Below are 23,579 nucleotides of genomic sequence, written 5' to 3' on the forward strand. Positions count from 1 at the left end.
GCGTGAATTTTCAATCTAATTTTAAAGCAGAGTGAGAAAACGGTGTTTCAACAAAAAATCGCTTTTTCGCTAGTGGTTTTTTTTGTTCACATGCGGCAATGTCACTTTGATTTTTACTTTTTAAGCGACTTTTTGGATCGGATTTTTAAAATGGTTTTCCGAATCCATTCATGGTTCATTCTAGGCGTAGTTTTTTGTTTGAACTAATTTTCAATTTCTTGCTAGTGGTTTTTTGTTCACATGCGGCATTTTGACATTGATTTTTTTTAGTTTATCTGATTTTTATAGAAATGGTTTTCCCAATTTACTCGTAGTTCGTTCGAGGTCTAGTTTTTTGTTTAGTCAATGAAAATTCTTTGAATTGTACGTCAAGACGTGTCCGGCTATGTTTTTTGTTTCGCCGTCTGACCCTCTTTTTTCGTTTTGTTCTCACCTCAAAGCTAAAGTCAATTTTTCTGAATGACTTCTTCCTCTCCTGAACTGCTTTTGCGCTCTTTTTGACTTCTCTAGGCTAGTTTCTCTCTTCTCTCATTCTGCTAAAAGTGATTTTGAACCTCAGTTGCTCAGCAAAGCAATTCAAAATGAACAGAGTCAGTATAAAAAATTGAAGTCAGAGGTAGAAACGGGATAAACCCATAAAGCCCAATTTTAGATGCCCGCTATTTGAACGTCGTTCCTATAAGTCTTAGTTACCATCTCTAATGCTTATTGGTATTAATAGTAGCCCCTGTAGCCTCTCTCTAGGAAACAGAAGTACGTTATGTTCAACTACGAAATGCCATCAAAATAAATCGGCCTTAAAAAATGTTTTTGTACAAAAATCCTTGTTTTTCCAATATCTTCTATTCTCTCAATCCCAATCATGCTTATTGGAATCAACGGTGGTTATTTTCCGGCAATCTGCTGCGTATGTTTTTTGTTTCGTCGTCTGACGCTCTTTTTTCGTTTTACATTTGTTCACAATGCAAAGCTGGAAAAGTCAAATTTTCTGAATGACTTCTTCCTCTCACTAACGGCATTTGCGCGCGTGACGTCATTTCTCACTCGCTTTAGCAAAAGTTTCTAGTTTATTTGCGTTATTAGATTTTGATCATATGTGACTTACCTCACTCAATAAAATGACTTTTGCACTTTAAAACTTAAGTTTAATTTGAATTTGTTTAAGGTCAAAGGAACTCTTATGTGCAGTAAAGGTCCCTAATAAGAGGCTTTTGAGGAAAGAATTTTAACAAGCTTTATTTTTTTATCGCTGAATGTTTTTTTGCCTAGTTTTTTGAGCGGCGGCAATTTTTTCAATTTAGATCTGTATCTGTTTCTATCTCTATTACATGGCACGCAGGTCTATTCTTTCGCAGCTATTCCAGCAATCTGCCGGCTATGTTTTTACAATTCAAAGAATTTGAATTTTATTGGGGCGCTGTCTTTTTTTAATTATCTGTTCACACATTTCCATGATTTTTGAGTCAAATTGGAGTAGTGATTTTGGTTACGCCGAAATAGGAAGTGGAGCGAAAAAGCGAGTGATTTTGCGGCGTGAATTTTCAATCTAATTTTAAAGCAGATTGAGAAAACGTTGTTTCAACAAAAAATCGCCTTTTCGCTAGTGGTTTTTTTGTTCACATGCGGCAATGTCACTTTGATTTTTACTTTTTTAGCGACTTTTTGGATCGGATTTTTAAAATGGTTTTCCGAATCCATTCATGATTCATTCTAGGCGTAGTTTTTTGTTTGAACTAATTTTCAATTTCTTGCTAGTGGTTTTTTGTTCACATGCGGCATTTTGACATTGATTTTTTTTAGTTTATCTGATTTTTATAGAAATGGCTTTCCCAATTTACTCGTAGTTCGTTCGAGGTCTAGTTTTTTGTTTAGTCAATGAAAATTCTTTGAATTGTACGTCAGGACGTGTCCGGCTATGTTTTTTGTTTCGCCGTCTGACCCTCTTTTTTCGTTTTGTTCTCACCTCAAAGCTAAAGTCAATTTTTCTGAATGACTTCTTCCTCTCCTGAACTGCTTTTGCGCTCTTTTTGACTTCTCTAGGCTAGTTTCTCTCTTCTCTCATTCTGCTAAAAGTGATTTTGAACATCAGTTGCTCAGCAAAGCAATTCAAAATGAACAGAGTCAGTATAAGAAATTGAAGTAAGAGCTGGAAACGGGATAAACCCATAAAGCCCAATTTTAGTTGCCCGCTATTTGAACGTCGTTCCTATAAGTCTTAGTTACCATCTCTAATGCTTATTGGTATTAATAGTAGCCCCTGTAGCCTCTCTCTAAGAAACAGAAGTACGTTATGTTCAACTACGAAATGCCATCAAAATAAATCGGCCTTAAAAAAATGTTTTTAAACAAAAATCTTTGTTTTTCCAATATCTTCTATTCTCTCAATCCATGATTTTTGAGTCAAATTGGAGTAGTGATTTTGGTTACGCCGAAATAGGAAGTGGAGCGAAAAAGCGAGTGATTTTGCGGCGTGAATTTTCAATCTAATTTTAAAGCAGAGTGAGAAAACGGTGTTTCAACAAAAAATCGCTTTTTCGCTAGTGGTTTTTTTGTTCACATGCGGCAATGTCACTTTGATTTTTACTTTTTTAGCGACTTTTTGGATCGGATTTTTAAAATGGTTTTCCGAATCCATTCATGGTTCATTCTAGGCGTAGTTTTTTTGTTTGAACTAATTTTCAATTTCTTGCTAGTGGTTTTTTGTTCACATGCGGCATTTTGACATTGATTTTTTTTAGTTTATCTGATTTTTATAGAAATGGTTTTCCCAATTTACTCGTAGTTCGTTCGAGGTCTAGTTTTTTGTTTAGTCAATGAAAATTCTTTGAATTGTACGTCAGGACGTGTCCGGCTATGTTTTTTGTTTCGCCGTCTGACCCTCTTTTTTCGTTTTGTTCTCACCTCAAAGCTAAAGTCAATTTTTCTGAATGACTTCTTCATCTCCTGAACTGCTTTTGCGCTCTTTTTGACTTCTCTAGGCTAGTTTCTCTCTTTTCTCATTCTGCTAAAAGTGATTTTGAACATCAGTTGCTCAGCAAAGCAATTCAAAATGAACAGAGTCAGTATAAAAAATTGAAGTCAGAGGTAGAAACGGGATAAACCCATAAAGCCCAATTTTAGATGCCCGCTATTTGAACGTCGTTCCTATAAGTCTTAGTTACCATCTCTAATGCTTATTGGTATTAATAGTAGCCCCTGTAGCCTCTCTCTAGGAAACAGAAGTACGTTATGTTCAACTACGAAATGCCATCAAAATAAATCGGCCTTAAAAAATGTTTTTGTACAAAAATCTTCGTTTTTCCAATATCTTCTATTCTCTCAATCCCAATCACGCTTATTGGAATCAACGGTTTTTATTTTCCGGCAATCTGCTGCGTATGTTTTTTGTTTCGTCGTCTGACGCTCTTTCTTCGTTTTACATTTGTTCACAATGCAAAGCTGGAAAAGTCAAATTTTCTGAATGACTTCTTCCTCTCACTAACGGCATTTGCGCGCGTGACGTTATTTCTCACTCGCTTTAGCAAAAGTTTCTAGTTTATTTGCGTTATTAGATTTTGATCATATGTGACTTACCTCACTCAATAAAATGACTTTTGCACTTTAAAACTTAAGTTTAATTTGAATTTGTTTAAGGTCAAAGGAACTCTTATGTGCAGTAAAGGTCCCTAATAAGAGGCTTTTGAGGAAAGAATTTTAACAAGCTTTATTTTTTTATCGCTGAATGTTTTTTACCTATTTTTTTGAGCGGCGGCAATTTTTTCAATTTAGATCTGTATCTGTTTCTATCTCTATTATATGGCACGCAGGTCTATTCTTTCGCAGCTATTCCAGCAATCTGCCGGCTTTGTTTTTACAATTCAAAGAATTTGATTTTTATTGGGGCGCTGTCTTTTTTTAATGATCTGTTCACACATTTCCATGATTTTTGAATCAAATTGGAGTAGTGATTTTGGTTACGCCGAAATAGGAAGTGGAGCGAAAAAGCGAGTGATTTTGCGGCGTGAATTTTCAATCTAATTTTAAAGCAGAGTGAGAAAACGGTGTTTCAACGAAAAATCGCCTTTTCGCTAGTGGTTTTTTTGTTCACATGCGGCAATGTCACTTTGATTTTTACTTTTTTAGCGACTTTTTGGATCGGATTTTCAAAATGGTTTTCCGAATTCATTCATGGTTCATTCTAGGCGTAGTTTTTTGTTTGAACTAATTTTCAATTTCTTGCTAGTGGTTTTTTGTTCACATGCGGCATTTTGACATTGATTTTTTTTATTTTATCTGATTTTTATAGAATTGGTTTTCCCAATTTACTCGTAGTTCGTTCGAGGTCTAGTTTTTTGTTTAGTCAATGAAAATTCTTTGAATTGTACGTCAGGACGTGTCCGGCTATGTTTTTTGTTTCGCCGTCTGACCCTCTTTTTTCGTTTTGTTCTCACCTCAAAGCTAAATTCAATTTTTCTGAATGACTTCTTCCTCTCCTGAACTGCTTTTGCGCTCGAGACGTCAGTTCTCACTCTCTCTAGCAAAAGTTTTTTGCGTGAGAAGATTTTGATGGTAAGTGACTTACCTCACTCAATAAAATGACTTTTGCACTTCAAAATTTAAGTTTATTAATAGCCGCCCTCATCTTCTCAGCCGGCTATTATAGCGCTTCTATTTTTTTAGAGTTCAAGGAATTTGAATTGTATTGGGCCTTTTTTTTTAAGATGTGTTCACACATTTTTCAATGACTTTGATCTTTCAAAACGGGATAAACAGGTAAAGCCCAGCTGGCATTAAGTTTCATTAGAGGCCCAAAGAGGGCTTTACTAGTCATTCAAGTGCTTAGAGTGGTACAATTGCTGGGATGGCCTTAATTGAAGGTTAAAAGGTCGTTTTTAGTAGTTTTTGGGCTCAAAATGCTGCAATTTTTCATGATTTTTATGAGTTTTTTCGTTTTTTGTTTGATTAGTCTTGGGTTGAAGTTTTTAAAAGTTGACGAAGGACTTTTTCGAGACAAATTTATTTTTATGACTATTTTATGGGCTGTATGTTTTGGTATTACAACAAACACGCAAAATGATACTAATTTTTGCAATTTTCAAGTTTTTTGAAAATTTTTTGAGTTTCTCCAGATTCAGGGGGCAAGGAATCTCCTTTGAGGTTTGACAATAGGGCACTGCATAGTTTCTAGTACCAACGGATTGGTTTTCAACATTTTACTGTCTCAAAATTTAGCACATTTTTGATAAAATTTGCAATTTTTTTCAAGGTTTTCTAAAGTTTTTGTCAGTTTATCGTATTTGTCCATTCTCAAGTACCAAAGAACCTTTTCCACGGTCTGATGAAAGTTACTGTATGGTTTTTAGTTTCAATGGATTTGTTTTCAACAATTTAACCTTTCGAATGTTATAAATTTCTTGATAAAATTTGCATTTTTTTAAGTTTTTCCAAAATATGTCTTTTAGTCAGTTTTTCTCACCTAAGTAGCCAGCTAACCTCATCATAGGTTTGATAGTATGTTATCAAATATTTCCTAGGGGGCAAGTGAATGGTTTTCTACATTTTACATTGTGAATGGTTTTCTACATTTTACATTTATTTCTACATTGCCTATCGGTCTTTGAGCCCATGAATTTTTGAAGGCTTGGAATTGGGTTACGGGATGGCGTATAATAGCCTCTAGATACACAGAAACGATTCAGAAGATTTTAATATCAAGTTTTTCCGTAACATTTCATTAAAATTTGCAATTGATTTCTTTTTTTTTGTTTTTTCGGTCATTTTCGAGTTAATCGATCTTCAAGGGCCAATGAATTTCTTTCAGTTATTGCGGATATAATACTGGACCGATTTCAGAAACAAACATTTGTTTTGAACATATTTTTGGAGTAGGTATAATTAAAGAGATCAAATTTTGCCTTAGGGGTAAAAGCTTCTAGAGTTTAGCAATGAATATATTTTTGTTCAGTTTTTTTGATTGTTTTAATTTCTCAGTTTTTTGGAGATGATTTTGTTTGTTTTCGCTGGCATTGTTCACGTGATCTGCTGGTCAGGTAGTACTTCTAAATTTTTCATTCAATTCTTTGAATTGTATTTCAGAATCTGTCCTGCTATGTTTTTTTTACTTCGTCGAACAAAAAAATATTTCGCTTTACCTCATTTTGCCGCTTTTTCATCAATTTGCGTGAAAGCTTTTTGACTTCTCTAGGCTAGTTTCTCTCTTCTCTCATTCTGCTAAAAGTGATTTTCAACATCAGTTGCTCAGCAAATCTATTCACAATGAACAGAGTCAGTATAAAACATTTAAGTCAGAAATAGAAACGGGATAAACCCATAAAGCCGAATTTTAGATGCTCGCTATTTGGACTTCGTTCCTATAAGTCTTAGTTACTATCTCTATTGCTTATTGATATTGATAGTAGCCCCTGTAGCTTCTCTCTGAGAAACAGAAGTATGTTCAACGACGAAATGCCATCAAAATAAATCGGACTTAAAAAATGTTTTTGTACAAAAATCTTTTTTTTTTCAATAATTTCTATTCTTTCAATTCCAATCATGCTTATTGGAATCAACGGTGGTTATTTTCCGGCAATCTGACGGGTTTGTTTTTGAATTGGTTTAAGGTCAAAGGAACTCTTATGTGTAATAAGGGTCCCTAATGAAAAGACTTCTGCGCAATAAATTTTAACAAGTTTTGTTAATTTATCGTTTAATTTTTTTACATAGCTGTTTGAGCGGCGTCGATAACTTTTTCAACTTATATCTGTATCTGTTTCTATCTCAATCATACGGCAGGCAAGTCTATTCTTTCGCAGCTATTCCGGCAATCTGCCGGCTAAGTTTTTCAAAAAAATTGTCCGACTAAATTGTAGTTTGTTCAATATTGTATGCGCTCATGTTCTCTTTCAGCACCCCTTTATTACAATGTCTAAACCCTTGAAGAGTCTTCGACCTCTCATCATCATTGCGAAGGAGATCGCAGCCCATAGATAGCACACCAAAAATAACAAACAAACAATCCGCCCAGACAATCAACTAATCAAACTGTACACGCTGTCACGTTCTTGCCGTATTTCATTAAACTTTTGTTGTTATGAAGAAATATGGCGCCTAGACAAAATTCGAAGACACAAATATCTCGTTTCTAACCATCAAAACTTTAAAATCTTACTACCTCTTCAGAATATTAAAAGCGAGGCTGATGAAAATATGAAAATCCTTGTCAAATTTGGAAGACGTGAAGACCTCTAAATGTGTAAGACACGCCCAAAATGTCCAGGTACTTGGAAATGATCATTTTGAGTGTTCGGTTCTGGGTATTTTAACACCTGCGTTTGAGTTGAGATTATTACCCGTGTTTTAAATTGAAGTATAACAGCCCCATGGTGACAAGGTTAAATAATGTGAAGTGTTATATTGATGAATTGGTGATCGCGTGTGTTCATTGCCCACCGTAAATCGAGGTAAGGGTTTGATCAATTTTCGTGTAATTCCTGTCATTCGATATGGGAACGTGTTTGCACTAGATTAATTTTGCATCTAACATATTAACCACTTCCTAACCGGTTTTCTAGGTAACGTGATGCATTAATAATGTGATAGGATGTTCAATCTAAACAAGCAGATGTTAGCAGCTTCAGGCTTTCGTAGTTTATTTCAAATTCTGTCGGATAATTTTCACTATAAAAGAAACAATAACATGCTCAAAAAGAACCACTTAGATTGAGCGATATGCTGTTCTGGGTAATAAATTAAAACTGCTCTCGGAACAAATTCGTTATTATTGTAAACGTGGGTGTATTTTTATGCACATTTTTTGCGTGACCGTTTTTGCGATATTGATTCTTTGGCTCGCTTGAGCGATTTGACTTCTCGATAGACTTTTCACGCTTGATTTTTTCGTGATCTAAATTGCTCTCATTCATTTTAAACAAGGATATAAATAGTGCTTCCGCTCAAGCTGTTCGAAAGCCGGTGACTTAGTGATTGTTAAGGGCTCCTCAGTTTCTTGTCAAAAGACCAACGCCATTTCTGAAGTCGGAATTTTTTGCATCCATAAATGATATTGCAAAAAATTGTTCATTTTTTGAGATTAACCCCCCACCCCTCTCTGAATTGGCCCGCTTGTCATCCCAGAGCATTTCGTCCGAATTTAGTGGTTTTATCTTTAACAATCCCCTTCATTTAATAAAACGATCAGTTTGCATAATGGCCAAATGGGTAGAATTGAGTGTTTTGTAAATAGATATTATTAACTGCTCTAACGAAGTTCATAGCAATTATTGTAAACGTTCGTGTCTTTTTTATGTAAATTTTTCGCTTGACCATTTTGCGCTTTTTTTCTAGAACATTCTTTGACTTCTCAGGTGAATTTTTCACGCTTTCGTTCTTCATTTTGAGTGATCTCTATTGCTCCGAAGTAAAGTAAGTGGTTCGAATCCCGGTGGGGGCGAGGTTTTTTGCACCCATATAGAAAAATTGATGTAGGCTACAGCCCCTGAATTAAATTGCCTCGCCTGTCGTTCAAGAGCAGTTCTTCCAACGTTTGTCAGTTTATGTTTTAAACAGTTATTGAACAGTTGCTCTCGAACAGTTTCAAGTTATTATTGTAAATGTGTGTCTTTTTTATGCAAAGTTTTTGCTTGAACGTTTTTGCGCTTGTTCCAGAACTTTCTTTGACATCTTGCGAGACTTTTTACGCTTGAGAGTTGTCTAAGCTGCCCTCTTTGTCATCCCAGAGCATTTCGTCCGAATTTAGTGGTTTTATCTTTAACAATCCCCTTCATTTAATAAAACGATCAGTTTGCATAATGGCCAAATGGGTAGAATTGAGTGTTTTGTAAATAGATATTATTAACTGCTCTAACGAAGTTCATAGCAATTATTGTAAACGTTCGTGTCTTTTTTATGTAAATTTTTCGCTTGACCATTTTGCGCTTTTTTTCTAGAACATTCTTTGACTTCTCAGGTGAATTTTTCACGCTTTCGTTCTTCATTTTGAGTGATCTCTATTGCTCCGAAGTAAAGTAAGTGGTTCGAATCCCGGTGGGGGCGAGGTTTTTTGCACCCATATAGAAAAATTGATGTAGGCTACAGCCCCTGAATTAAATTGCCTCGCCTGTCGTTCAAGAGCAGTTCTTCCAACGTTTGTCAGTTTATGTTTTAAACAGTTATTGAACAGTTGCTCTCGAACAGTTTCAAGTTATTATTGTAAATGTGTGTCTTTTTTATGCAAAGTTTTTGCTTGAACGTTTTTGCGCTTGTTCCAGAACTTTCTTTGACATCTTGCGAGACTTTTTACGCTTGAGAGTTGTCTAAGCTGCCCTCTTTCTGAAATAGTTTGTTGCTAATACAAAAGCGATTGTTAGCGAAAAGGAATCAAAGCTATTGAAGATAGTGGTTACGATGGTAGACCGTCGTCCTGAAGGTCTGAGCCTCGAGCAACTGCGGGGCCAGTTTTTTCGCACCCTCGAAACAATTCTAAATGACGCCCCCCATAAATAAAATTTACTGTCGTTTAAGAGCAATTCATCCGACGTATTTTTACGTTTTTTGCTCTCAAAAAAGTTTTAGTAGCAATTATAGTATTCCTGCTGGTCTTTTCTATGCGATTTTTTGTACTATAAATTTTTAGTCTGACCGTTTGGTTTTTTGTCCTCAATGAAGAACGCCAGGAAGGTTTTAAGTCGTTCTTAGTGGAGCATTTGGATGACAATCCACGTCTTCTTTTTTAGCCTTCTTGACGTTCCAGTTGTATGATGTGCCGTGTTTGGCTCCCTAAACTTGAGCAAACGGTTAACAGTATTGTGTTGGTACCGTGAGCGCTGCAGAGAACAGAATGTCTTCCGTTCATCCAAACGATTTTGGTCTCTTTTATGCAAAGTTTTTGCTTGACCGTTTTTACTTTTCGAGAGACTTTCACGCCCTTAACTTGTTCGTTTTGCGTGATTAATAGCCGCCTCAGCTTCTCAGACGGCTATTATAGCGCTCCTATTTTTTTTACTTCGTCGAATGAAATTTTTCCGCTTTACCTTAGTTCACAGCTTGTTCAACATTTTGCGTGAAGTTTTTTGACTTCTATAGGATAGTTTCACTCTTCTCTCATTCTGTTAAAAATGTTTTTAGACAGCAGTTGCTCTCCTTAGTGATTTTAGAACTCCCCCTACTGAAGCATACTACAAGCGACCCGAGCTCCCACTAGTCTTTGAGAGCAATTCTTTTGACGTTAGTCGTATATGTTTTTCGATGGCAATCGATTGAACCATGCATGGCAATTTCCATAAATCGGATAGCAGATTGATAACTTTGTTCACTATACCAAAAATGCATATTGGTTTCTCGGGGGCTTCTGAATGATGGTTTGGCTTATGAAAGAGACAACTTGTCAGTTTGAACAGAAACTGCGAGTCCTCCACGATCAATCATATTTTGCAGCTCTGTCATAATTTTCTCCAAGACATGAATAAACATTAGTGATAGATGGCTTGTGGATACCTGTTAGCGCATGTACTTTTTAATTGCTCTCAAACGAATTTTGTAGCAATTATATTAGTCCTGTCGGTCTTTATTTATGCGATTTTTCGCTTGACTAATTTTTCCTCTGACGTTTTTGACTTTTCGTCCTCAAAAACGGGATAAACAGGTAGCGCCCTCTAAGCCCTTCAGCTCTGTTTCAGCTCAAATACTGTTTTGGAGACTTATACTTATGTTGTGAAGGGAGGTTGAAGACCCTTGCACTGTTGACCCACCCCCTCCCCCCCCCCCGGCCACTTGCCCAACCCCCCCCCCCCCACTGCTGCGCTGCCCCCCCCCCCAATCTGCCTTCGGTGCACCCCCCCCCGTTTCTAGCTACTGACGAACAACTGCTAAAACACGCAAATTTATATTATTTTGCAATTTTCAAGTTTTTTGAAAATTTTTGACATTTCTTTGATTTTTAGCAGCCCTAGGTGTCAAGGAAACTCCCCTAGGTTTTAAATAATAGGTTACTGCATAATTTCTAGTGGTAATGGAATGATTTTAACAGCACAAATTTTAGCATTTTTTTGACAAAACTTGTAATTTTAATTGTTTACATTTTCCGTATTCACGTCTCTCCAGAACCAGGGGCCAGAAAATATCCTATGGGGTTTGATAATAAGTTGCTGACAAATTTTTAGTGGCCATGGAACAGTTTTTCAAACTTTTAATGTCACAAATTTTAGCAATTTTTTGATAAAACTTGCCTTTTTTCAAGTTTTTTTTTAGTTTCGCCGTTTTCTAGGTTGCTTCCTCTAGGGTTTGAAAATAGGTTAACTATAATCTCTAGATGTAATGGAATGTCTTGCAAGATTTTAACATCACAAATTTTCTTGACAATTTTTGCCATTTTTTGACATTTATAGTCATTATTCAGGTTTTTTGAGCCTCAGGGTCTAAAAACCTCCGTAGGGTTTGATAATGAGTTACAGGAAGATTATTTTTGGTCATGGATTAATTTCAACTTTTTAATATCACAATTTTTAGATTTTTTTAAAAATAAAACTTGCAATTTTATTATGTTTTTCAAAATTTTTTGTCATTTTTTAGGTTTCTTTAGACTCAAAAGCCTTGGAACTTCCTCCAGGGTTGATAATATATTACTGCATAGTTTATTGATGTAATGGAATGTTTTTCAAGATTTTAATATTACAAATTTCAGCAATTTTTTTTAAATATTTGCAATTTTTTCATGTTTGCGAATTTTTCTGGCACCAAGGGGTCTGGGACCTCCTCCAAGGTTTGATAATAAGCTGCTGCATATTTTCCAGAATTAATGGGATGGTGATCAATGTTTTTTATGACTCTAGTTTTAAATATTTTTAAATAGAATTTAAAATTTTTTGCAAAGTTTTGAAATTTTTTGTGTTCCAAGTGTATGGATCTTTATGAGCCAGTGAAACTATTTCGGGCTTAAAACGGGCATACTGGTTAGTCTCTTGAGACAACGAAATGGTCCTGAGGATAATAACTTGAATTTTAGCAAAGTTTTATTAAAATTTGTAATTGTTTCCAAAATTTGTCAATATTTTTTGTTCTTTGCTGAGTTTAATGACCATTACTGGCCTAGGAAAATTTTCAAGTCTCGGAGATGGGTCACTTGGCCAAACTTTTGCGACAAAAAAATGGCTCTGAATTTTTTTTAATTGCGATGTTGGAAACTTTTTAATTTTGCCTTTTTCAGTTTTTTTCTATATGACTTATTTACTAACAAGGCTAAAAAAGTAGAAGTTGCGGAGTCGAATCCCATCATGGAAAATAGTCCTTTCTCTCGTTCTCTCTCTATCGGTTAGGGTTTCTTTCCTTCTCTTTGTCGTTCACTTTTTTATCTCTCTCGCTCACTCTTTCTCTCTTTGTTGATGCCGCACTTCAGCTGCTGTTATGTGGCGTAATGTCATCATCTCTGATCCTCATTAACAATGAGTTATTATAGCTGCGAAGCTGTAAGCTGAGCGTAGCTATATTGCGGTGCTCTTGGTTTTTTTTTTGTTTCGTCGTCTGACGCTCTTCCGTTTTACATTTGTTCACATAGCAAAGCTGAAAAAGTCAAATTTTCTGAATGACTTCTTCCTCTCACTAACTGCTTTTGCGCGCGTGACGTCATTTCTCACTCAATCTCTCTCTCTCTCTCTCTAGCAGAAGTTGTTTGCGTGATTAGGTTTTGATCATACGTGACTTACCTCACTCAATAAATTGACTTTTGCACTTTAAAACTTAAGTTTAATTTGAATTAGTTTAAGGTCAAAGGAACTCATATGTGCAGTAAAGGTCCCTGTTAAAAGGTTTCTGCGGAATGAATTTCAACAAGCTTAATTAATTTATCGCTGAATGTTTACGTCGTTTTTTAGTGGCGTCAATTTTTTTTTCAGTTCAGATCTGTATCTGTTTATCTCTATTATATGGCACGCAGGTCTATTCTTTCGCAGTTATTCCGGCAGTCTGCCGGCTATGTTAGTAGAAATGTTTTTTCGTCATGAATGACTTAACAGGCACTTTTTGTGAAATCATTGTTAATTGCTCTCAAAAGCAATTTGTAGCAAATATATTAATCCTGTTTGTCTCTTTTATGCAATTTTTGTCTTGGCCGATTTTTTGTGTGACCCATTTGAATTTCGCCTTCAGAAACGGAATAAAGAGGTAGATCCCAGTTTGCATAAGTTGTCTAGAGCCGTTCAGCCCACTAGTTTTCAAGTATGCTATTAACAGAAACTGTGTTGGAGACATACTTATGGTGTGAAGGGTGGTTCTTCGACATTTGTCCCACACCCCGCCCACCCTTCGCCCCCACATCAATCCCCCCAATCCATTTTTGCACCCGCGCTGCGGTTCAATCCCGCTGCGTTCACCTTACGCCCCTTCAATTAATCTAAAGCTAGCCTCACTAAACCGCGGCTAGCCACTGACGAAGCCAACCGCTCGCCGGTCGTTTGAGAGCAATTCGCCCGACGTTAGTCGGTTATGTTTGATTTGTTAGACCACAAAGGAATCAATGGATTCTAAGTTTACAATGATAAGTTTCTACCGGCAGAAAAACTGCCTTGGCGAACTGTAGTTTTCATGCTTTTTTCTTTTTTTGACAATTCCAAAAAAATCGTCTTTGACTTTTTTTTACGTTTTGGCAGCTATAAATTTTCTTGACAATTGCTCTACTTAAATTTGTCTGATAAAGGGCCTGATTTAATTTCTAAATGCAAAGTTTTTTTTAGCTAAACAAGATCAGTTTTTAAGTTCATTGTCTAATTACAGTTCTATGTTTTTGTTATACATAATTAAGCCAAGAAAATGCTCTTAGTATATCCTTTTTAAAAGGGGGAGATTGTTGAGATTGCTCTTAGGAGGGTCCCTTGACGCAATCTTTGTCAGATGGATTTAGTTTATCTAACGAGCACATTTTTCTTAGCCTGTCACTAATGTGATTCTGAATTGCTCCAATTTAGTAACAGTTTAGAACTTTAAGTGGTGATGCAGACATTTATGGAATATCTGTCTATTTTTTATTGCACATTCGTATTATTGCATCAGAAATGTTTGTCAATTCCATCGTTTCTCTTCGTTACGCATTGGGGCGTGACTGTTAAAATGCTATTTTTATAATACTGAAAACTTAACTAATCACTAGTGATCTTGAGCAAATATGTTCTGCTATTTCTAACAAAAGTCACCAATGCTCACCGAAAAGCCAATGGGTCCACGGCTGTCAATTTGTGTATGGGATTGTAGTGGTATTCGTTCACTAGGTTCATATGATTTGCTGGAATAGCTATCGTTAACCTATAACATTGGTGATCCTAATTTATACCGTCTTTGAAAGAAATTGCCGGTTAACATTGATTCCGATTGTTGGGACTTAACGAAATAACTTTTTATACCATCAAAATGAAAGAATTGAGTTTCAAGGATTCAAAGTTGAAGGTGTCGTTTTAAGTTGTTAATGCAGTAGTTTGAGTACCAGATATTAATAATAATCAGTTAACATCTCTCATCTGAACAAAAGAACACTAGCTATTTTTTTTCTCAAGTAAACACTATCAGCTTTCACGAAGCTTTGAGTTTGCTAAAATAGCACAAAACGTTCATGGGTACGCTGAGCGCCGCAAAAAACAATATGTCTTCCATTCATCCGAATAATTTATTTGGATGCTAGTCGATTGAATAATTCATGACTTCCATAAATTGACCAGCAGATTGCTCAGTTTTGTTAACCATACAAAAACCCATATTGGTTTCTCGGTGCTCTTACTAGAGGATTTTTAGAAAAGTTGTCTGTTTGAACAAAAACTGCCGGCCCTCCACAACTAATTAGATTTTGATTCAGGTATTGTCATAATTTTTTTTTCAAGACTTGAATAAGCATCAGTGATAGATCGCTTGACGATACCTGTTAACGCATGTGCTTGTTGACTTAATAGATCACAAAGAAATTAGTGCAATACAAATGGACAATGATAAGTTTTTGCTGGCACAAAAGCTACCTTGTTAAATTGGAGTTTCAAACTTCTTGCATTTTTTGACGATTTCGCAAAAACCTTTCTTGTTTTTTTTTTTACTTTTATCGACTATAGTTTTTTTGAGAATTGCGGCCTTTAAATTTGCCTGATTTACCATACATATATTAATAGTATTCAGTTGAAATCTCATCTTCCGAACAAGAGAACTCTCACGTTTTTTCTTTAGTAAACGCAATCAGCTTTCACGGAATTTTGAATTTGCTTAAATACCACAGGATTATTGTGGCCGACTCCATTGTCGCGGTGCTTCGGCATCGGTAAAAGTATTGTTGAAAATTGCCATGGCGTTTCAGATTTTTTCTCTGTTTATCAATACTAGCTTGCTTAATGACTTATTTTGCATTGCTTTGAGAAGAACAACAACTTTTCAGCTGATAAGGATTGAAATTTCGCCTTTTCCGTCTTTTTAAAAAATAATTTTATCAATCGCATTGAACATTATGAGTTGTAAGTGTGCAGAATTTGGTCCGGAGCAATGCCATGTAATTGTTATTTAATTGATCTCGAAAGAATTTTCGAGCAATTATTGTAAATGTGTTGGTCTTTTTACGACTTGAAGAGGGGTATAGGTTTTATACAGGGTTCTTTAATCGAAGCAAATGTTCTTAACCTGAATTTTGATTTCTTGCTTTTCGACCATTTACCTCTGTTTAAACGTCAACTTCTGTTTTCGAAGATAAGATTTTAACAGTAGCTTAGTTTGTAGCGTGTAGTAATTAGGAACTGCTGATAATCAAAGTGAAAAGGTCAATTTGAGAATTTTGTTAATCTCCTTCAAGTCCCTCCTACCTATCCAATCTACAGATCAACCAACTACCTGTCAATCCCCCTCCCGCTTACACCCGGACCCACCCACCATGCCTCTCCCACCAACTAGCTACCTGGCTGTTAATGCAAAATTTTTGCTTTACTGTATAGACTTTTCGAGTATTAATTGCGCCCTTTATTTCTTTCGTTCTGCCTGATCTATTTTTCTCTCATTCACGAGTGTGAGCAGCTATAAACTCAAGTGGTGGCAGTTCACTACTAAAAGTCAAATAAATATGCACCAAAAATGGTGTATTTTCTAAAATTTAAATAGAAGGTATAGTGGTATTTAATAACCTTTAATGACGTCATTTGAAACCCCCCTTAGTGACTTTATTTACTACCCCTTCCCACACCGACTGAAGCAGACATTAATAGATTTGAGCTCCTACTAGTTGTTCGAGAGCAATTTTTCCGACGTGAGTCACTTATGTTTTTAACTAAGTTTTGCTCTGGCCAGAGATCACTAAATTTTGGAGCAAGTAAAAACTGAATTTATAGTATTGTAATATTGTAATTGGAGCAAATGACAAATTTACAGGTAAATTTTCTGAACTGTGTGAAAAACTTTTAAGGTCTAAGGCAACAGGCTTCTGTTTCAACCTTCTTACTACTGAAATGTTTGAATGCGAGTTTTCTTCTAAAAATTGAAAGGAATGCCAATCCTTTGGCAGCTGAAACGGCTTAACATTGCATAAAAAGCATGCATCCAGCTCCGTTGCAAATTGCATCAAGATTACCCCTGCGTCGTGCAATCTTGCTTGTAGTGCAATTTTTGATCCTCAGATGAGTGGCTCAACCCCTGCCCCGACCCTATTTTTTCAAATAAATAACATTGATACTCGCAACTTTTGTTTTTTTCGCCAATATTACAAAATTTCTTTTGAAGACCAAGAAGTATCAAAACCAAGAAAAGAATTTGAAAATTTTAGTGGTTTATACGAGTCAAAGAGAAATTTTGAATTCCTTGATCAATTTTCAGCCAATTGTGAATTGTAGTGATAGCTCATTCGATGTCATACGATGTCTCTGAAATTCGATCTAAAATTAGGAAATGTTGTATTACAACGAATTCGCTAATTTTCTGCACATCTTGCTTTACCTTTTCTGGTCCGATTTGTATTGAGCGCATGAATTCCTGATGCATGCCTCATCATGCAAATTATTGACGCATTTTTTGTGTATATATAATTTGCCGTGATCTTCGTTACGTGAAGTCTGTTTACGTCTTTTACTAACATCATAAAATATTGAAAACTGCTAGAGGTGAACTATTCTAATCGTACAAATCTGTTTTGGCTATTATCATTTCCCTATGATTGAGTAATGGCTGTGTTTTTGTCCATTTTACTCTGAGTAACCGGAGGCGGGACAGGAAGGGTAGCCGCAGGGTGCGTTCCGTACCTTCCGGGATTAAAAAGAGCGAGGACGAGGAGGAGAAGGAGGTAAAAGGATGAAGCCAATGAAGCTTAAGCTTTACTGCGCTTTACTATAAATACTTGGCACTGAAAGGTATGCAAAATAAAAACTTATTTTTCATGCTTATCTATGAAATCAATATGATAACTGTTGTTCTGCATGTTTCTTCCAAAAGGTAAAGTTTAAGTGTTCATTTTACATGTTCGAAAATAATTTCTGGTGTATTGCTTCAAATGATTGATGCAGACACTAGTTAATCTGCAAATTCGTGAATTTTTTCACTGGAATTAAGTTAAAAACAGTTTGATTTCTAGACTGTCCTTTTTTTACTTCCCTCCATGTTCTCGTGAAAAGTCTTTTAAGTTGAAACTTAAATTGGTTAAAGCAATAGCTTTGGTATTTATTTCGAGTTATTTACATCATTTAAAAAGGAAATTACTTGTATAGGATCTGTTTAATTGCTCGCGAACGAAATTTTTAGCAATTATTTTAGTCCTGTTGGTCCTTTTTCATGCAATTTTTCGCGTGACTGATTTTTCGTCTGACCCATTTGATTTCTCGTCCTCAAAACGAGATAAACAGGTAGCTTCCAGCGGGTATTAAGTTCTCTTAGGCTAATAGAGCCCTTCAGCTCACCAGTCTCCAATTATGCAATTCACAGAAACTGTTTTGGAGATTTATACTTTTGGTGTGAAGGGCGGTTCTTAGAAGTTGACCCCCCCCCCCCCCCACACACACACACACCACACACACACATACACACAGACACAACACCCCCTCCCCCACATCAGCCCCCCACCCTATTCCACACGCCTGCTTATCGTTCAGGCCGTAAGGGCCCGTGCAGCCAAAGACCCCCACCGTTGCCCTCACATACTGTTGCCCCCCCATCAACCCCTTCCCCGCGCTCACCTCACGCCCCTTCAATTAAAATGAAGTTAGCCTCACTATACCGTGGCTCATCAACCCCTTCCCCGCGCTCACCTCACGCCCCTTCAATTAAAATGAAGTTAGCCTCACTATACCGTGGCTAACTACTCACAAAGCCAACCGCTCGCCGGTCGTTTGAGAAAAATTCGCCTGACGTTAGCGGTTATGTTTTGGTCTACCAATAATGTACAGGAATGAATTAATTTCAATATTCAAAATTTTAAAATTAGCTGCAAATTTTCATCTCGCAACTGGTGAATGAGACCTGCTTGGTTCACGATCACCTGGTTTCTAATCCATTAAGGACTATTTTTGACTCCAAATCTGATTGAATCTTCTTTACAAGCACTGATTTTCTGAGGGTTAGTCACATTACATTAGCGCAGTCAGTCTATGTTCATATAGTCTTCGACTTTTTAACTAGTTTTTACGCGCCTGTCAAGGGCTATTCGCTCGACTTCAGTCCAATAAGTTTTATGTATTATCATTTTGTACTGTTAATACTTTTTCAATATTTATTTGATAAACATCCTTACTCTGGAACATCTAATACTCGATGAGCGCCGAAAATCCTCACTCAACTCGATAAGGTGTTTTTTTTTTTCATTCTGAAACTTTTATGAAAAAATTATCCTAACATCTATATTTAGCAAACTTTTCTCTATTGATGTTTTATGAGAAGCTTTTGTAAATGGCAACCGGAAACGGATATCGCAGGTGTCGACATTCAAGTGCAGAATTATATTTCGTGTTGAAAAGGGCAGCTCAGCGGCGGAATGGACCAAATGTAAACTATTCAAGCAGACAGGCCGATTTCTCTACTGATCTAGTCAACTAGGCTTGAAAAGGGCTCATACCAACACTTATTTGAACAACAACATCTCTAATATATTGACGGAAATTATTTATCATTTTAGAAATTTGTTAAAGGGACAAAAATACCGGCGATAATCACTCGTAACTGGTTTTTGTCGCTAGTCTAGACTGTTTCTGTCTATTTATACCACAGTATGATTTGAGTGCGGAAATTCAAATCATTTAATTAGTTGTTTGAGCACCAACTGCTCAGACGTTAGTCGCTTTTAGGTTTCAACTAGAAGTTGTAGGATTTTGTATTCAATTTATCACTGTATGATTAGTTATAATTATGACTTTATTACGTCATAAAAAGCTATTTGATTTGATCATTGTTTACGCAAGAACATTTGACAATGTTCATCAAACTTCCAAATGCAGTCTTAAGTTTACAAAACATGAAAGTTAACCCCAACAACCGTTGCTATTTTACATCTTTAATGATGACATTAAACACATGCGTTCTTTGTTTGTTGCCAGTCATCAAATTTGAACTATGACATTTTTCGACCAGGTTCTCTGTGTCTTCGTATTTGCGAGTTGTGATGCTTTTTGATGAAGATGTCGAGCAATTGCAGTTGAATTGAATGAGAGGAAAACTCGAAATTAGTCCGCTTAGATGGTAATCTGTCTTAGGCTCATAATAATAATAATAATAATAATAAATTGTTTTCGGAACAGACAAACAAAAAATGTATTTATTTTTACACTTTTTGTATACACATATACTGAACCGAGAGAAAACCAAAAGGCAGTGTTGTCTCGTCATGTGGTGCCTCATGAAGCAGAAAATTTAGCGTCTTGATACATTTCAATTATTTCATCTCTCTTTGTTGACCAAATCTGCACATTTGATGAAAGATAATTTTTTTGTTCATTATTAGGTTTTTAAAGGTTTGCTTTTATTTTTTTTGCAGCTCAGGTTTGGAATAAGTGTCTCCATATTTCGAATGGGAACAAAAATTCTATCAGAGCTGTTTTCCAAAGCGAATATTGGACAACCGACTTAATCTTTTTTTGACTCTCCCTTCTTCAATTGTAGTCAGCTTCGTGATTTTTTGTTATTTTGTTGCATCATTTTAAATTTAGGTTAGCGCCAAATTCGGTCGCTAAAAACAATTTCTTTTCAGTTTCTTTTGGAATCTAACTCAACAATCCAGCCTCAGTTTTTATTATAGCAGACAGCTAAACAAAAGAAGGAAGAAACTACGTTCGTAGAGATTAGTTATTGTACTGACAAATTGTGACGTCAGGTGATGATTGATAACTGGCTTTGGCAACAATGTCATTGTTTTGTGTCATTCTGTTTGCAATTACAAAATGCTTTGTTTCCAATATAAATACTAAAGCAAATTTTATGAGCAAACAAAGTCGTATTTCGAGTTGTAGAAACAGCATAAGAGTTGCTAACTGGGATTGATGTTGTTGAGCAAATAGGATGATGTTAATTCGCTTTGGAGAAAGCATTGAGCTGCAAGGTTTATTAATAACGATATTTTGAAAACCCTTTTAACCTTACTAAGGATTAACACTCTATTTTTCAAAAATAAAATCCATGGTCGGTTGAATAGAACGTTCTATGTTTCAAAAACTTGCACTGATTTTTTTTCTCAACACAGAAAAAATCTATACATTGAATTCACTTATGACTGATGTTGATGAACCAAGGGAAATGAAGCTGACTGTGGAAGGAATTTTTTCAGAAGTTTGACATTATTACGCGCATAATAGGTTGAACGTAAATAACTATGTAGCTCATCAAATCACGACCAAGAACTACGTGACCAAAGTATAGATAGCTACTCTGAGGCAAAGTTGTGTGGCCATTAATTCAGTTCTTTAGGTCTTTTTATAGCTGCGAAGCTGTAAGCTGAGCGTAGCTATATTGTGGTGCTCTTGGTTTTTTACAATTCAAAGAATTTGAATTGTATTGGGGCGCTGTCTTTTTTTTTTAAGATCTGTTCACACATTTTCATGATTTTTGAAGTCAAATTGGAGTGGTGATTTTGGTCACGCCGAAACAGGAAATGGAGCGAAAAAGCGAGTGGTTTTGCGGCGTGAATTTTTTTCGCTCTAAAATTAAAGTAGTGAGAAAATGGTGTTTGAACAAAAATTCGCTTTCTCGCTAGTGGTTTGTTGTTCACATGCGGCAATTTCACTTTGATTTTTACTGTTTCTTCGATTTTTTGGATCAGATATTTTTCTAAATGGTTTTCCCAATCCCTTCATACTCCGTTCTAGGTCTGGTTTTCTGTTTAGTCAATGAAAATTCTTTGAATTGTACGTCCGGACTTGTCCTACGTCCGGACTTGTCCTGCTATGTTTTTTACAATCCAAGAATTGGATTGTATTGGTGCTCTGTCTTTTTTTATTTTTGTAAGATGTTTTCACACCTGTTCTCATGACTTTGAGCTTTCAAAACGTGATAAACAGGTAAAGCTCAGCGGGCATCAAGTTTCATTAGAGGCCGGCGTTTAGTAGTCCCTCAAGTACTCAGAGTGGTGAAGCTCCTGGGAAGGCCGTAATTCAAGGTTAAAAGGTCATTTTTGGGAGTTTTTGAGCCTAAAATAATGAAATTTTTAGCACACTTTGTCGTTTTTTGTGGATTTTTTGTTAGACCAGTCTGAAATTGAGGTTTATTATAGCTGATAAAGGTCCTTTGCAAGACGTAATTGCTTTTTACGGTGACTTTAAGCGCTATATCTGTTGCCACTCCAAACATAAGTACGGTAATTTGTACTAATTTTTTCAAATTGATTGAAAATTTTTGTCATTTTTTGAGTTGTTTCAGACTTTGATGTCAAAAAAGCTCCTCTGGGGTTTAATAATAGGTTATTGCATAGTTTTTAGTGGTAATGAAGTGGTTTTAAACCTTTTAACTTCATGAATTTTACCAATTTTTTAATCAAACTTGGTTTTTTATTCAAATTTTCTGACATTTATTTTCATTATTCATGTTCTCCAGCCTCAGGAGGCAAGAAACCTCATCTAGGGTTTGCTAACAGTTTACTGAAAATATTTTTTTGCCATGGAATGGTATTCAACATTTCAATATCTTTTTCCAATTTTTTGATAAAGTTGCAATTTTCAATTTCTGAAATTTTTATTCAGCGGCCAGGGAACCTCATATAGGGTTTGCTAGTATGTTATACTAAATAGTTTCTAGGGCCAAAAAATAGTTTCCTATTTTTTAATTTCTCAATTGTAGGGAATTTTTTAAATAAAGCTTCCAATTTAAAATTTTCGGTTTTCAAATTTTTCGATTTTTTTGTCATTCTCTTAGTTTACTATCTTTACTGGCCAACGAAACTTTTTGAATGTTGGAGACGGTTTAAAAAACACAACTGCAGAGTCAAAAAATGTTTTGACCTTTTTATAGCCCTATTTTTGGAAATTTTCTTAGTTTCTGTTCTCTTCTCAGTTTCTTGATGCATTTGTCATATTTGTCCAGTTTATCTATTTTAGTGGCAGATTCATCTCTTTCAAGGTTTATGCGTAAGTTCATGAGTATTTTGAAATGAGTCATATATGACCTTCAAGTTAAAAGCTTCAAGGGTTTTAGCAATGATCGTTTTTTTGGTTAGTTTGTTTGATTCTTTTAGTTGCTCAACTTTTGAGATTTTGTCTTGTTGGCTGGGATTGTGCAATTGATCTGCTGGTCATGTTCATTAGGTCTGTCTTTCATTCAATTACTGAGATTGTATTTCAGGACCTGTCCTGCTATGTTTTTTAACTTCGTCGATCTGTTTTTTCGCTTTACCCATGTTGCCGCTTTTTCGACACTTTGCGTGAAGTCTTTTTGACTTCTCTAGGCTAGTTTCACTCTTCTGTCATTCTGCTCAAAGTCCTTTTAAACAGCAGCTGCTCAGCAAAGCATTTCAAAATGAAGAGAGTCAGTATAAAAAAATCAAAGTCAGAAATATAAACGGGATAAACCCATAAAGCCCATTTTTAGATGCTCGGTACTTGAACTTTGTTCTCATAAGTTTTAGTTACTATCTATAATGCTTATCGGTATTGATACTAGACCCTGTAGCCTCTTACTGAGAGACAGGAGTATGTTCAATTACGAAATGACATCAAAATAAATCGCACTTAAAAATGTTTTTATACAAATATCAATTTTTGTTGATATTTTCTTTTCTTTCAATCACAATAGAGTTATGGGAATCACCGGCGGCTATTTTCCGGCAATCTGCCGGGTATGTTTTACATAATTTTTCATCTCGAGCATTTTGGTTTTCCGATTGACGTTTCACCGTTGGCTCGACCTTTGATCTAAACTGCTCTCATTAGATGGGTATCAGATCTAGGATGCTCGCATGAGATCTAAGCCGTTGAGCTCAATTAGCAGCCGTTTGCCGCTAACAAGCAAAAACGTCAAAATGTATTTCTAGTTTTTTTAATTTAAGTCATTGTACTTGTTTATAGGCAACTCCGATCTAAAGTTCTATCCTCACTGATTGTGGCTGCATTAGAACGCTGAATCCTTGATGATGTAGTTCGTAAACGCGATTAAAACTAGTTACTGCTAATGAAGATTTAATTTTTCTTTGAATTTGCTGT

General features: G+C 35.7%; 1 protein-coding gene across 3 annotated transcripts in view; it reads left to right on the top strand.

Moving 5' to 3' along the window:
* The window catches only part of LOC142350334 (uncharacterized), an 87,690-nt gene that overhangs the window by 58,542 nt on the left and 5,569 nt on the right, over positions 1–23,579 (top strand). The window contains exon 16 of one of the 3 annotated variants that reach the window (XM_075402166.1): positions 6,886–7,255. The exons of the other annotated variants lie outside the window; for them this stretch is intronic. Within the exon in view, the coding sequence (XP_075258281.1) occupies positions 6,886–6,969 (84 nt within the window). The 3' untranslated portion in view covers positions 6,970–7,255. The remainder of the gene's footprint in view (positions 1–6,885; positions 7,256–23,579) is intronic. 3 annotated transcript variants of the gene reach the window in all.

The sequence above is a fragment of the Convolutriloba macropyga genome, chromosome 12 (genome assembly GCF_964194025.1).
Source record: "Convolutriloba macropyga chromosome 12, txConMacr16.3, whole genome shotgun sequence".
NCBI classification, from domain to species: domain Eukaryota; kingdom Metazoa; phylum Xenacoelomorpha; order Acoela; family Convolutidae; genus Convolutriloba; species Convolutriloba macropyga.